Here is a 15,025-nt window from a genome sequence, read left to right as displayed (position 1 = left end):
GCTCCGGGGAGGCGCTGCCGAGTCTCTTGGTCTTGGGGCCTGGTTCCCTTCTCGGCCCCTCGGACCTCGAATCTAGGCCGAGGAAAATCCACATTTACACACTCCCTCCACCCTGTCCCCAGGAAATGGCAAGGCCTTCGAAGTGAGACTGGGAGCTAAATAACCAAGTTGGAAAAAAAAAGGGGCCGTTTTATGTTATTTGTAACGCGGTGGCAGAAGTTTTGTTTTCTTCTCCCCTGCTTTCTTGAGGAAAGGCATTAAACTCGTCCTTGAACGGAAATCTGAGAAGGAAACCATAAGGTGTTTTAAACAAGAACAAAAGGGCATCTGCTTAGGCGTCTGGAAGTGGGTCAGTGGGGCAGACAAGAGAGAAACACACCACGGTGTGAATATAGCCAAGTACTCCATTTATTAACAAAATAAGTCTTACCAAGGGAGAGCTCTATTCATCCCAAACAGGCCCCGCAGCCCTTGCGCAGCTGCATAAGGCCGGGAGGGAGGGAGGGAGGGTGTTGGGTGAAGACCCCGGGGCCGAGCCTTCAATCCCAGTAACTGAGGGAGCCCACGGCCAACTCTGGGGACTCTTGGGTCAGGCCTGGGAGGGGGCCACCGGGGTTGCTGTGATCTGTGTGCTCCCTAACTCCCCCGATGGTGCTAACAAGGCTGTGCTGCCAGCTGATACTACCACAGGTCTGCTTTGGAAGGATCTAGCAAGAATCACCGACCCAGCCCCCATCGCCAGGACAGGGACCACAGCCACAATAGCCAGAGAAAAACAATGACTAGAAAAGCACTTTGCAAACTATAAAGAGCAAAGTTCCACGCCAGCAGGGCCTTCTAGAACTTTTACTTCAGTGAAGTGGGCCCGCACCATGAGGCAGTGTGACCACCCGGTGTCTGGGGCCTGGAAGAGTCTGGGAGGAGAAAGGCTCTGTTGGAGGTGCCTCTCCCGCCACTGACCCATGCTCAGAGCAAGATCGGGAAGCAAGGCTCTAATATGGGGGGCCAGGGCGCAGACCAAGAGCCTAGGGAGAGAGAATGGCAGGGCAGGGGTCCCAGAGCAAAGTTCCAGGTCCATAAGAGGGCCAGACCTCTAGCTCCCAAGGCTCCCTGCACCCCCAAATGCGTTACAAAAAATACCTCCTCTCTGTTACTTGTACAAAGGAAAAAAACAACCTCAAATGGATGGAAACAAGAAGGAATGAAGGGGAAAGGAGGGGAGAAGAGAAGGAGGAAGTGTAGTTTGAACGGTTAAGAAGCATGCAAGAAACTCCCCAGGAAGGGAAAACAAAAAGAACCCCCAACTCCCCCTCCTCCCCATAAAACCAAACCAATCAAAAAAAAAAAAAGCGCAAAAGGGAAAAAGAAAATCGGAAACTTACATCTAAGTAAAAGAAAAAACGGAAAAGAAAGGAAGAGGGACCGGGGACGTGTAGTTACCTGTGTGATTAATATTATTATTTGGGGGGAACAGACTCTTTGCATACCACTGACTCGTGTGGGCCGTTAATGCACTTATATTCCCAGCTTGTAAGCTAACATTACAGTAAATAAATACACAGTCCGGTGGGGGGGGTCTAGGCGGGGGTCCGGCAGGGACAAGCAGTGGTGGAGGAGGCAGCGGAGGCGGGTGGGGAAGGGAGGCGGCGGCGGGGAGGAGAGGAGGCTGGGGAGGGAAGCAGGGCTGTAGTTACTGGTATCCGAGCGCGGAGGCTGAGGCCAGTCTCTGTCCGTACAGCGCGTATGGTGAGTAGTAGGGTCCGGCTGTGGGGAGGGACGGCACGGCCAGGCCCCCGGCTGTGGATAAGTGGCTCTTGCCGTAAGGGTGGTACCGGCTTAGGCCCAAAGTGTGTGGACTCCGCAAGGACAGCGACCCGGGGCTGCCGGGGGCGGTCGGCGGGGGGAGGTGCAGATGGCAGGAGGCGGCGGCCGCGGCGGCCGCGGCGGCGCTGCCCAGGCCCGAGGCCCCTGGATAGGCGGCCAGAAGTTTCTCGGCGCCGGGCAGGGCCGTGTGAGTCCGTAGGTGGCTGAGCAGCTCCTCCGAGGTGGCGAAGCGCTTGTCGCACGGCCCGCTGGCCGCCACCCAGTTGCAGCTGTGCGGCAGCGGTTCGTTCTGCAGCATGAAGCCGTAGGTGTAGAGCGGGTGGCCGGGGAGCGCGGCCTGGGCGGCGCTGGAAGAGAGCGCGGCGGGCTGCAGCGGGTGCCCGGGGTACACCAGCGGGTAGCCCCCCGCCTTCAGGCCGGGCGCAGCTGGGTCGTGCGCGCTGCAGGTGGAGCAGCTGGAGCCGCCGAGGTGCGAGGCGCCGTGGTAACCTCCCAAGCAGTAGGGGTCGCGGCATAATCCCTGCAGGAAGGACGGCGGGGAGGCCCCGGTGAGCGGGCTGGAGCTGGGGGGCTTGCCCGGGGGCAGGCCCAGGCCCCCCGATAGCTGGCCTCCCACGAGGCCAGACTTGCTCGGATCCAGGCCAGGCACGAACTGAGACGGGTAGCCGGCGTAGGCGCCCACGATGGAGCCGTGGTAGCCGATGCTGGAGGGGGGCAGCGGAAACACCGAGTGGCCCGGCTTGTAGGGCGACACCGGCGCCACGTGGCTGGCCCCCACCAGCGCGGAGGGCGGCTCCGACTTGCGCCCGGAGGCCCCGGCCTCGGCGCCGCCGCCATGCGCGCCCGGCTCCCCACCGCTGCCTCGGCTCACGGCCGCGGGCTCCGGGCTGGGCTTGGGCTCCTGGTCTTTCTTGTCCAGCTCCCCGCCGGCACCCCCGCCGCCGGTCTTGCAGTCAGAGTGGTGCGGGGAGCCGCCCCGGGAGCCGCCGGGGGAGGACGAGGACGACGACGCGGAGACCGGCGCTCCATGCGGGGGAAAGGGCGTGCAGGCGGCGCTGGGGACCCTGAAGCCCGCCTTGTCTCCCGGGGACAAGGAGGAGGAGGTGGAGGACACGGAGGAGGAGCCGCTGTCTTTGCGGGAGTCGCCGCCTCCGGAGCCCTTGGAGTAGGGCTTGAAGCTGGACTTGTCCTCGGCCGGGGAGTCCCCCAGCTGCTTGAGCGCCGCAGACGCGGAGGTGGCGCCCGAGGCCGAGCGGCCAGGGTCCTTCTCCGCTCCCAGCCCGTTGGCCGCCGCTACCGAGTTGAGCTTGGACGAGGGCGGCGGGTCCGGCTTGCCGATCTGCGAGCAAGTCTGGGCCAGCAACGCCAAAGGACTCTTCTTGGCGTCCAGCTGTGGGAGACAGTGGTGAGGGAAGGGAGACGGAGGTGAGAGCAGAGGCCCACGGAGCGAGCGAGCGGGGCGCCAGGGGAGGGGGGTGGGCTCGGGGAGCACGCAAGGCGGCGCGACGGGCGGGAGGGCCTCGGGGAGAGGGTCTGCGAGGGCCTGGCGGGCGGGCGGGCGGGCCTGGCGGGCGGGCGGGCGGGGCAGCCGGGCGGAACTGCGCTCACACCGGCCGTCGGTGGGATCCCTCGCTCCACCGGGTCCCGGAGTGCGCCGTAGGCCCCGGGGAGTGGGCAGTGTAAGTAGTCCACCAAAGGCCACCGCGGGAGAAGGTGACCTCTCTGGATTCGGGGCTGGGGGAGGGGCTGTGACTCGACTCCTGCCCTCTCATCTTCCCCGCTTCTAGGCCCGGGTTAAAACTTATTCCTTCAGTTTGGGGAACTTCGCTTGGGACGGGTTTCTGGCGGTGGCGCCGCGAGGTAGGAGCCGGGAGAAGCGCGTTCTGAAGCCAGGGCTGCCGTTGGCGCTCTCTTCGTAGCCCCTCCCTCCCGGGGAGGGCACCCAGGCAAGTGGGAGGAAGAAAGACCTGGGGTCGGGAGTGCCTGGGCGTAGTGCACTTTAACCGGATGGGACAGAGGTGGCGTGGGACGGGGGCGATCGGGCTTCAGAGAGAACAAACCCGGGTGGAAGGGTGGAGGAGGGCGGGCGGAAAAGGCCCAGGAGAGATCATCTCTGGCCTGGAGACTGGGTGCCCAGGAGAAGTAAAGGACCCAGGGGAGACTCCAAGAGCAAACCCAATCCGAGAGAACACGTAGCTCCGAAGGGCGAGTGTGGAAGGGGAACCTTTCCCGGAGAAGCCTGGGGAGAACCGGGTGGGCTCTAACCCCTCCGTTCTCCGTCCCTCCTCACTCCGTCCGCCACTGCGGCCGGATCTGAGCGTCGCACCGAGCCCCGGGGCGCAGGGAGCAGGGCCGTGGGCCCGGCAGTAGTGGGCGGAATGGGGCCGGCGCAAGACGGACAGCGACCAGGGGACTGACCTCAATGGGGCTGACGGGAGTGGAGGACAGCGGCTGCAGGTACTCCGGGTGCAGGAGGTGGCCGGTGTGAGCGCTCAGCATCTTCAGGACCCTGATAGGGAGCCGGTTCGCCTGGCGCAGGGGGTCCGCCGGAGGCAAGAGGGACACCGCCGCCGGCACTGCCGGCCTCTTCCCGCCGCCGCCGCTGCAGCTCCTTTCGGGTGTCCTTGAGTTAGATCCAGCGGGCGAATCGCTCATTTGGAGGAGGCAGCGCCACTGGGGGGGCGGGGAGGGAGGGGGAGCACCGGGAGGCGAGCTCCCGGGGCGGGTGGGCTCGCTCCGCAGCGCCGAGCGCGGTGCAGCAGTCGCTGCGCCTCCACCCCTCCTCCAACGACGACGACGCCGCCGCCGCCGTCGCCGCCGCCGCCGCCGCTAGCCCCGGCGAACAACACAAAAACCTTCGCCTTTCGCGAGCCGCACGTCAAATAGCCGCGATCGGCAGCTACACTTCAAAGGGATCGCCGCGCCCGCCCAATCGCAGCTCTCGCCGGGACCCCGGGGCGGGGAGAGCGGCGGGCGGAGGCCGGCGCCGCCGGTGGGAGGGGAGAGCCTTAAAGGGGCCTCGCCCGCGAACCCGCCGCCTCGGCCTTTACCACCCGCCGTATTCCTCCCCTCCCCCCAACTGGGCTGCCCCTGCCCCGGGGGTCCCGAGAGAACGGGACTTCTCCGGGACCCTGGGCTCTGCTCCCTGTCCTCCGCTGGCTTTCCTGTCGCTCTGCCCTCTCTCGCTTCGCACCGCCGGGGGGTGGTGCTGGCGGGGGCAGGCCGTGTGTGTCTGGGGTGGGGTGGGGTGGATTGGGGTGGGGCGGGGTGGGCTGGGGGTGGGGTAGGAGCTCCTGGCGCCGGCTCCGGCACTGCCAAGTCCAAGCCTTTCCGGGAGGCAGCCTAGGGGCGGGCCGCGCTTCCAGAGCCCCAGCTCTGCTCTGGTCCTGCTCGGGTTCTGCTCGGGCTCAGTCCCGGCTCTGCTCGGGTCCAGCTCTCTTCCCCTAATTGGCTTCTCCCGGGTGTCCTCACTTGGAAGCGCCCGAGCCTCGGAGGCAGCCACGGTTCTCGGGACGCGGCGTAAACCGCTCCAACAACTTTGAGCCAGTCCGGTCCAAAGCCTGCAAGTTTGAGGTGTCCCTTCCGGGGTGAGATGGTCGCAATAAGCCGCGGTTCCCTAGGCGGTGCGCCCCTCCCGGATGCGCCGGGCGCGAGGTGCTTGCGCACTGATTTATAGGTTAGATGTTTGGTATGTTTCAGGTTTCTTACGGCGTTCTGCTTAGAGGCGTAAAATTCTCTCACTGCACCCGGCCTAGCTGCTATTGGGGGTAGGGTGGAGACCATGGAGAGGTCAGCATCCCAGAGGAGGGAGGAATCTCTCTAAGTGCTGCACGTCGATGCAAACTCCAGAGATGCGTCTACCCTACCCCCATCCTTTTCTTCTCGAGGGGGAAAATGCACTAGGTTTTCGCAGGGGAATTTCGGACTTAAAAACTTTTTATTAAAAATAACAGTATCTTCCTTCACCCTATCCCCTCCCTCCCGTGCCTTTTGGATGAAGTATGCGTTGCCAGCTTCGCACCGGGCAGAGGTTTCACATAGTCCTTGTCCGGACATTAAAGTTCCTGGTCCGCCGATCAGAAGGTGAAGCTGGCCCTTTGTGCACCGGCCCCTGGGGAGACCACTTCTCCTTGCTCTCGGCGGCCAGCGGAGGCGCGCTGGTGTCACTGCCTCGCTTCGGAGTACAGCTTTCCCAGCCCGAATCCATCACTCCGATTGTCAGGCCTGTCACTCGGGGCGTATTGCTCTAGGACTCTGCTGCTCGTTGATCAACGCCTTGAGATCACATGAGATCCCAAGATGGGGATAGATGATTTCAAAGGGGTTCTTCCAATGGAAAGAAACAAGCATCACAGAAATAACAAATGGCAATCTTTATCATGCTCAGTAAAGAAGGCAGCAGGCACCACTCCCAGGCCACGTCAATTATACACTAAACTGAATGTACTTCCTTTATCCATCTGGTTTTTGGACAGTATGCACAGACCTCTGAGAAATTACACAAGCTTTCCCTGCCCCAGTTTTAATCCTGGTAAAATTAGGTTACCACGAATGCCAAGGGATGCCCTGACTGGGTGATGTATTCCATACTGCAGCAAGAGGGTTACAAGAAGGAGGGGGGACCTCACTTATTTTATTGTGGTGGTCCCTACGCCCGGACCACCCCCCCCTTCTCATGCCAGCCTCTGAGCTCTCTGACATCCTTGCTACTGCCAACACCAAGTTTAAACATCCACTGCAGGGCTGCTTCAGCCTACGAGGCCATTTGGCCTTTGGGAGATTGCTCTGCAGAGAGAGAGCAGAACCTTCCAGAATGGAAGAAGGTGGGCCTTTGTAGGCAATCTTGGAGGAGGAGGAGGAGCTGGGAAGGGGGGAGCCCTAGGAGACAGGAAAAGATGAAAGACCCCTTCTTGATTATCGTAACCAGCCCAGCTGTGAGTGCCAGCCAAGAACTCCTGCTAGGACCCCAGCAGATGTGTGTTAGGGATGATTAATGGGGAATCAGTTGGGAGCAAAGGGGAGGGGAGAGAGACAAAGGCATTTAGGAATTTGGAAGGAATCTAGAGGGGTAGGAGGCAGCAGAAAGGGGAGAACGGAGGGTGATAAAATATTTACTGTGTATTTGGGGAGGAAAGAAGAAGAAGGTAAGGAATGAATGAAAGGAAGGGAGAGCAGAGGAGGTGAGGACGGTGACCAGGCTCGGGATGGAGAGTGGAGAGTTTGCCCAGGTAATCCTATATTGTCCTTAAGAAACCACATTTCCTAAGCTCACAGCTAATCACTAGGAACGGGGGTGCCAGACAGCACTTAGGTGGAGACCAGGCCTACTTCCCCACTCCTGGAAAGTGCTAGCAAAGGAATAGGGCCATGCTTCCCTTTGGGGTGCTGATGAGGAAAGCAGGAACCCTTTGGCTGGATCCATCCAGTTGCCTTAGGAGAGAAAATGGAAGACCATACTCTCAGCCAGGCCAGAGGCCTAATTAAAAGGTACTAGACCATTATTACAATCAGTACTTGACATTCGCTGAGCTGAAATGTTAACCTCTACAGAGTCCTAAATGGGGCCCTAGTGGCCTAAAGCAAGTCCGTTTTCAAAGGAATGTCTTGTCACCTGGGAGAGAATAAGGCTGAAGAAGTTTTCAGTTGGGCCGTGTTTATTGAGGTTGATGGGGTGTGGTTGAAAATGCCACGCAAGACAGTGTTGTACAGGGCCCAAGTCCTTCCTCTGCAGAAAAGCGGCAGTCCTGTGGCTAAGGGACCCTTCCCAGATTGCCCTGCGAGGGAGGGGTACCATGACAGTAGGATGGGGTGGGGCTGCTTGAGAATGTCCCCAGCCAACGAGGTGAAGAATTACAATTCTATGTGTCAGGCTCTGGATCAGTTTCAGGTACCTTTATCACTCCCATTTCTAGCGTGGAGAGGTTAGTCACTAACCCGAAGGCCCGTGACCCGTGGGTGACAGAGCGGTCCCTTGGCGTCAGGTTTCTGGGAACCAGACCTCTGAGCCACATTGCCGCGGTGGTCCCGGGCAAGGAAACCTCCCTAAGGTTCGGAAACCTCAGGTATAAAACCTAAGAGTGGCTACCTCAGAGTTGGGAGGCCCATAACAGACAATGCATGTCACACATCTAGTGCTTGGCACAAAGAAGGTCCCAGGTCAATGATGGCTGTGACCAGCAGCATCGCTGGCATCTGTGGGGCGATTGCTCTGGAGAACAGTCACTGCACATCTGGATCCAGAGGCTTCCAGCGCTGGGAACCCACTCGAACACCCAAGTCGTCCCAGCATCCTACCCAAATGAGGGTACCCCTCCCCCAGCCTCCAGTCAAAGCAGTCTTTAAAAAAAATAAATGCTTCTCAGAAGCCATCAAGAAAATCCTTTAGGAAATTCTGAATATTTACAGATTTTTTTTTTCATGATTTCAATTTACATAAAACTCATCACCCAGGAAAAAAACGCCTGAGTCAGGTTGGGAGGAGAGGTGGGAGGTGTGTTGTGTGGGGTTAATGTGGAGTTTTCCATCCTCACCAAGGTGGAATTGCCTGAATCATGGCCTCTCTCTTCATGACACTCAAGCCCTAATGGCAACAACAAGAAATAATATCTCACCGGGTAACTATTTACATTTTTTTTTTTTTTTTTACAAGCTGTAAGAATTCTGAAGTGTCTGCCTCATAGGGGACTTGGTTTTCCTCCCTGGCACTTAATATCTTTCAGCGGCTGGCAATTACTGCCTTGGCCAGGAGCCCTGATTCAGCACTGCCTCTGTCTTCCCCATCGGGCTTCAGAAACAGCCCCAGGCATGAGAAGACCAGAGGGGCCCAAGGAACAGTGGGAACAAACAGGCAAAGCAAGAAGGACCAGCCTTGACAGGGAGCCCACTCTGGTAGCCCCCTCTTCTGTGTTCTCACAGCTCCGATTATGTTCTTACACTCATCACAGGGCATCTGCCATTATTTATTTACTTGTCCATTCTCCTGATGGACTGTGGCTGCTTCTGCATTGCCCTCATCCTCTTTGTATTCTTATTGCCTAGAGGGATGTTTAACTGTCTTCATCACAGCAGCCGACACTGACAGCCGGGCACTGTTGTAAGCACTTTGCACAGTTTCTCAATTTCTCTCATTTAATCCTCACAGAGGCCCTAGGAAGTAGGTCCTATTGTTACCCCATTTCACAAAGAAGGAAGTGGAGGCACAGAGAGGTTAAGTACCCTGCCCCAAGTCCCAGCTGGTAAGAGATGGGGGTCCGAATGCACGCAGTCTGAATGCCATACATGCCCAGTGAAAGTGTGTCGATGAACGAGTAAGAATTTTACATACAGAGGGTTATTTCTATCTCCCCTCACCATATTAGTGAAAAGACTCAACGTGGATGACTTAGTATTTTTCAAAGTGTGAACTATATGAGCCTGTTAAAGGATCTTTTCCCAAACACATGTTTGCGTTCATCATCCCGCAACAATTTTCTGAGTTATTTTGGGCAGGTGTTTTTATCCCTTTTGACAGATAAAGACCGGGGCTCCCAGAGCTTCCGGGGGAGTCTGAAGTCACACAGCGACCCTGGCAGCGCAGCAAGAAGAGGCTTCCCTCTCTCCCTGTTTCTCCTATCACAGCCCCATCGCCCCCATCGCCCTATAGATGGGGAGGTAACTCCCTTTGATAAAAGAGGGAGGAATTAACTACTTTTCCTCCCCCTTGAGTTTCCTTTGGAGAAGTGGTGGGAAGGAATGGACAAAGGAAATGTAGGCTGAAGCTTATCTCCCAGCCCTGTGTTTGATCCTGGTCCTTGAGCAGGGTGCTTTGAAGAAGTGGTTTCGTTTATCTCCTATCAGCCCAAGGGGAGATAGGCAGGGCTGGCGGGGAGGGGGGATGCGAGGAGGTGTGCTTTTGAAGTTCTCCTCCCTCAATTTGCCCCGCCCCAGACATCAACCTTAGCCCTGGGCAGTCACCCTTGACTACTTTGTTCCTTTGGGCCTTCAAGTTTCTTCTCTCTTTTAAGTTGCAAATACTGCTGGGAGGAATTATGCTTTAGTAATCTGCCAACACCTCAGCTGTGATTAGCAGTGAGTATTTTACCCTGTAATAATAACATTGATGGAGCCTTATAGTGTGCCAGCCTGTCTGAGCTCTTTACCTGTAATAAGTCACTCAGTTCTCACTACAAAGGGATGAGGTAGGGACTATGCTTGTTTTTATAGGTGGGGCACTGAGGCTCAGAGAGGTTAAGTAACTTGTCCAAGTTACACAGCTCCAAAGTGGTAGAGCCGGGATTCGAATCCAAGTAGCTTTTTCTGAGCCAGCCTACTGAGTGCAGGCCTGAGGGAGAGGGAGGCCCACAGGAGGAGACACTGAAAACAAATGATTTCGGGGACTTCCCTGGTGGTCAGGTTAGGACTCCTTGCTCCCAATGCAGGGGCCGTGGGTTCGAACCCTGGTCGGGGAGCTAAGATCTCACATGCCGCATGGCATGGCCAAAAAAAAGCAAATGACTTCAACTGTCTTCCAGAATGCTGGTCTTCGCAACCAGCGTTTTATTTTTGTGTCCAGGAATGAGAATGTGGTAGAGAGGAAACTGAGGCAGAGAAGGAAGTAAGCTGAACATTCATTTAATTAATGGAACTGGATTGAATGAATTTATTCAATTTCTGTTTATTGGCCACTTGGTAGGTACAGGCCCAAGGCGATCCCAGAGCATGGAAGGACCAAAGCGAGCTGGTCAGTCCAGGCCACCTCCCTGGCATGCACGTTCCCGGCTCCTAAAAGGTGGGGCAGCCCTTTCCTTCGGGCATCTGTGGGCTTCTTTTGCAGATTAAAAGAAAAAGTCAGGAGGCTCTAACTTAAATCCTGCCTACCGCCCTGTAGTTTAGCTGTCCACTATTCTTTTTTTAAAAAAAATTGTTTTATTTATTATTTTTAAAATTGAGGTATAGTTGATTTACAGTATTATATTAGTTTCGGGTGTACAACATAGTGGCTCAATATTTTTATAGATTACACTCCATTCAAAGTTATTATAAAATATTGGGTATATTGCCTGTGCTGTACAATATATCCTTGTAGCTAATGTATTTTATACATAGGAGTTTGTGCCAGTCGCTCACTGTTCTTAAGAGAATTTGCTTCAAGTTCAATTCAGATTCTACCACATTTACTGAGCACCTCTGGGGTGACAGGATGAATCATTCTAGGTGTGTTCGTGCACCATCTCTCATTTGGGTATAAGGGGAGTCCGAGAGCAGAGCGGAGGTTCCTGAAAGGGAAGCAGGGACCAGGCTTCCCCAGATGTCCTGCCCCCATGCTCTGAGCATCTCCCAGCTGGAACTACTGGACCCCCAGGAGATCTTGGGGGCAAACTGTGACTATCTCAGTTACACAGGGCAGGTACCTGCTTCTGACACCCCCGCCCCGCCCCTGCCCTGCCCCACTTCTGGCAGTGTATAAGTCTTTAAACTTGTCCAAAGCATGCCCTTTTCTAGGCTGGGCTCCTGACTAGCGGGATGTGCAGCTCCAAATTCATTTCAACGAATACGATTAGAGAAAAGGGGAAAGCTGCTCAGGCAGTGGCTCAATTACCACTGGTTGTATTTGATAAAACCAAATTCCAAGATGTCAGAACAATTTCGAGGAGTGTTTATTTCCGTGGCCCTCTGCCAGCCTCTGCTCGGAGAAGGAAACCCGAGAGGTGGGGTCCCAACCAAGCCGGTGGCTGGAATTATCCAAGTATAGTGGTCCATTCAGAGTGGAGATTTGCATAATAAGCCCCCTTTAAAAGTGATTTAAATTATTATTAACTTTTTGGGAGAAATGCACTTATTTATTTATGATGAAATGCATTCCCATGGTGCCAAATTCCCAAACTATGAGACTGTACAGTGGAAAAAACCTCTCTCTAGCCATCCAGTTTCTCTCCCCAATGCATCAATGCCATGAGTTTATTGTCCATCCTTCCAGAGGCATTTGGTACATATATATTCTTTGCATGTTTGTATTCTTGCAAATACATATATATTCTTTCTCCCTTTTATACACAAATGGCAACATACTACACAAATTGTTCTGTACTTGGTTTTTTTTTTTTTTAAGTTAATGTATTTTGGAGATTGCATCACGGGCTTCTGCATTTTATTTATTTATTTTTTCAGATTCACAGCATTGTTACATGGATGTGCCACAAGTTTATTTGACCTGTCCCCTGCTGGTGGACATTTAGATGGTTTCTAGTTTTTGCTCCTGCAGTGAATAACCATATATATGTATATGTGTATATCTATGTGTTTATATATATAATATATATCATTCTCCGTGTGTGCTAGTAAAACTATAGGGTAGATTCCTAGGAGTAGAATTGCAGGGCCAAAAGCTATATGCATTCAAAACAAGTCCCTTTTAACACAGTAGATAGGATAGACTTGGAGTGAGTTTGAAGTTCAGCCGAGGGATTTGGGCAAGAAAACAAGGGCAATACCTCTAGGAACTTCCAGTCACATTCATTTGGAGAAGTTTAAAGGCTCACTAAGAAGGGGTTCTGTTTCCATCTTTGGATTTAAGAAAATGTGCATGCTTCTCCTGCTTTCCTCCTCCTCCTCTTCCCACCTGCCCCCTCATTTAGTAGGAGGAGAAGGAGGAGAGGAATAATTAGGTCTGGCCTAAAAGAATCCACAATATTGATGAATATACATTTTAATATTGCAAACTTTCCAATCAGTGAACCCTAACAAGAACTCTGGATTGTCTGGACCTTTTTTGTTCACGCTCATAAAAAGGCAAAGTTTCATGCCAAAGACAATGCATGAAATATTGTCGTGTCCATGGAGGTTTATATCCAGTCCTAACCATGAATTTCCAGCATGAGGCCTGTGAAGCATCCGAAGACATCAAATCATGACATCAGTAATTATTGTTAGCAGAGTGCTACCCAAGGCGGGGGAAGTAGTCTTTATTTTGTTCTTCTTTTAATATTTGTATTTTTGAATAGGTATTACCTGCAAAATTCAAAGGGCATGGATATGTGATTTCTCAACAAGGGTTGAGATGATAAGAGTTTTCTGCTTTATCGACCATTTGCCAAGAAAAAAAAAAATGCAGGCGTTTTGGCACCTGTAGCATCTCGCTGCAAAGACACACAGCATGAGCCCTCCTCTTGTCTCCTCAAGTTCAGGCCAAGGCCTGGGCCTCCTTGGTCCACCGAGTCCAGGCTCACCTTTTGCTAGTGACCTTGACCCTATGACACTGGGAAGAGTCAGGACTGGGCCGAGTTTTGATGGGCCGTGGAATCAGGATAAATGTACATTCCAGGCTGTCTAAAGTAGAATTCTTAACATCTTGAAGACCTTTCTCAGGTGTCCTGAGGCGCCCCTTCCACATCACCCAAGGCCTGTCCTGATACATTCAACACAACCGCTTTCTGCCAGGCTCTCTTTGTTTTGCTCATTAATTTCCTTACATAAATGAATCAATGAACAAATGATAAAAACAACCATAACAACGAAAACAACCCAAACAATCCAAACCAGAAAAGCTATGGCAGTTAAAAACGCCGAGGAGATGGTGTCTTTTTCCTTATTATGTTTGTTTGTCTTTTTAAAATAAATTTATTTATTTATTTTTGGCTGTGTTGGGTCTTCGTTGCTGCGAGCGGGCTTTTCTCTAGTTGCAGCAAGCAGGGGCTACTCTTCGTTGCAGTGCACAGGCTTTTTATTGCCGTGGCTTCTCTTGTTGCAGAGCATGGGCTCTAGGCGCGCGGGCTTCAGTAGTTGTGGCACGAGGGCTCAGTAGTTGTGGCTCGCGGGCTCTAGAGTGCAGGCTCAGCAGTTGTGGCACACGGGCTTAGTTGCTCCGCGGCATGTGGGATCTTCCCGGACCAGGGCTCGAACCCGTGTCCCCTGCATTGGCAGGCGGATTCTTAACCACTGCGCCACCAGGGAAGCCCCCATATTACGTTTATTCCTGTTCCACATCAGGCTCCGGGTGAATTTTTCCCCACTGCTGTCAAAATGCATAATGACAATCTTATTTATGACAGGAGATGTGTTTTTGTTTTAAAACAACTGATGGAGCTGCAAGATGGGAAACGACAAGAAAGTGCGATTTGGGGGTAGTGGTTGTGATGGGGGAGGGGGTAGGATGCTGGCAAAGGAGAACAGCATTTTCTTTATTAAAAGTTGGAATCCATCCTTTACTCGTGGAGCAAGGGAAGAAAAGCATCCAGGAACGCTGGGGTAGGGACATGGCATAATGACAGTACTCTGAGGTCTGGACAAGGGGGCTTGGGTTGCCCTGAACTGCTTCCAATGGGGCTGTCTCAGAAGGGACCATGTGCACGAAGGTGCAGAGACAGTGTGAACCGAGGAGAAACGTGAACTCCATTCCCCAACCCACCTCTCCCTGGGTGACATCTCTGGTCAGCTCAGTAGGCATCTATGAGCCCCTAGAGGTCCGCCCCTGACATGATGCTTCCCAGTCCCGGTAGAGAATTAAAGCCAGACACCCTGGGAATTGCGGGAGAACAGGAAAGCTTGTACAGGTGGCTCATTCCCTCTGGGTTTAGGGAAGAGAAATAAAATGTTCTCACCTGTGTTTGAGGAGCAGGCTCTCTCCTCTGGCCAACCACTGGAAGTTGTAATCTTCTCCTTAGAGCTGTTCCTCCCTGAAAGTCTGGAGGGAAAATGATAGAAGATGAAGCCTTACCAGGAGAGGAGAAACGGAGAGCAAAAATCAAGAATGCTCCAGAAAGCAGGGGAAAGGAAGAACTTGGACGAGGAAGAAGCTATTGTGTCCATGGTAAGAGTGAATTTTTAAAAAGTCTCTCATAGGAAAACAGATTTATGGTTACCAGAGGGGGAAGGGGGTGGGGAGGGATAAATAGGAGTTTGGGATTAGCAGATACACACTACTATATATAAAATAGATAAACAACAATGTCCTACCGTATAGCACAGGGGACTATATTCAATATCCTGTAATAAATTATAATGGAAAAGAAAAAAAAAGTCTCAGGAGGTGGTGACAGGACCCAGGGCTTGTGGGAAAGAATTAGGGTACTGCTGGAACATCTTTTTAGGATATTTTTTTGGGGGACAGGGTTGGGGGGTCCCAAGTGTGATGGAGAGGATTAACCAGAAGCAGCTAATTCCAGTGAAGGATTTTTGACTATTTCTGTCCTTGGTTTTTGGACATGATTATGTTGATATGGGATCC

The 15,025-nt window shown here is 53.6% G+C and overlaps 1 protein-coding gene across 1 annotated transcript; it reads right to left on the bottom strand.

Moving 5' to 3' along the window:
- Positions 1-399: 399 nt before the first annotated feature.
- On the bottom strand, positions 400-4,945 carry ZNF703 (zinc finger protein 703). Its single transcript, XM_024131545.3, has 2 exons — positions 4,243-4,945; positions 400-3,214 (listed from the first exon to the last, which is right to left on the bottom strand). The coding sequence occupies exons 1-2, from the start codon at positions 4,477-4,479 to the stop codon at positions 1,691-1,693; spliced, it is 1,761 nt and encodes a 586-aa protein (XP_023987313.1). The 5' UTR covers positions 4,480-4,945; the 3' UTR covers positions 400-1,690.
- Positions 4,946-15,025: the final 10,080 nt, after the last annotated feature.

The sequence above is a fragment of the Physeter macrocephalus genome, unplaced genomic scaffold, assembly GCF_002837175.3.
Source record: "Physeter macrocephalus isolate SW-GA unplaced genomic scaffold, ASM283717v5 random_1710, whole genome shotgun sequence".
NCBI lineage: Eukaryota > Metazoa > Chordata > Mammalia > Artiodactyla > Physeteridae > Physeter > Physeter macrocephalus.
This window is presented reverse-complemented; position numbering and strand designations above follow the sequence as displayed.

Excerpts from the sequence above, each read along its gene's own strand:
- ZNF703 (XM_024131545.3), bottom strand. The coding sequence starts at position 4,479 with ATGAGCGATTCGCCCGCTGGATCTAACTCAAGGACACCCGAAAGGAGC. Across the intron at positions 3,215-4,242 it reads CTCCCGTCAGCCCCATTGAG|CTGGACGCCAAGAAGAGTCC; the intron begins GTCAGTCCCCTG and ends TGTCTCCCACAG.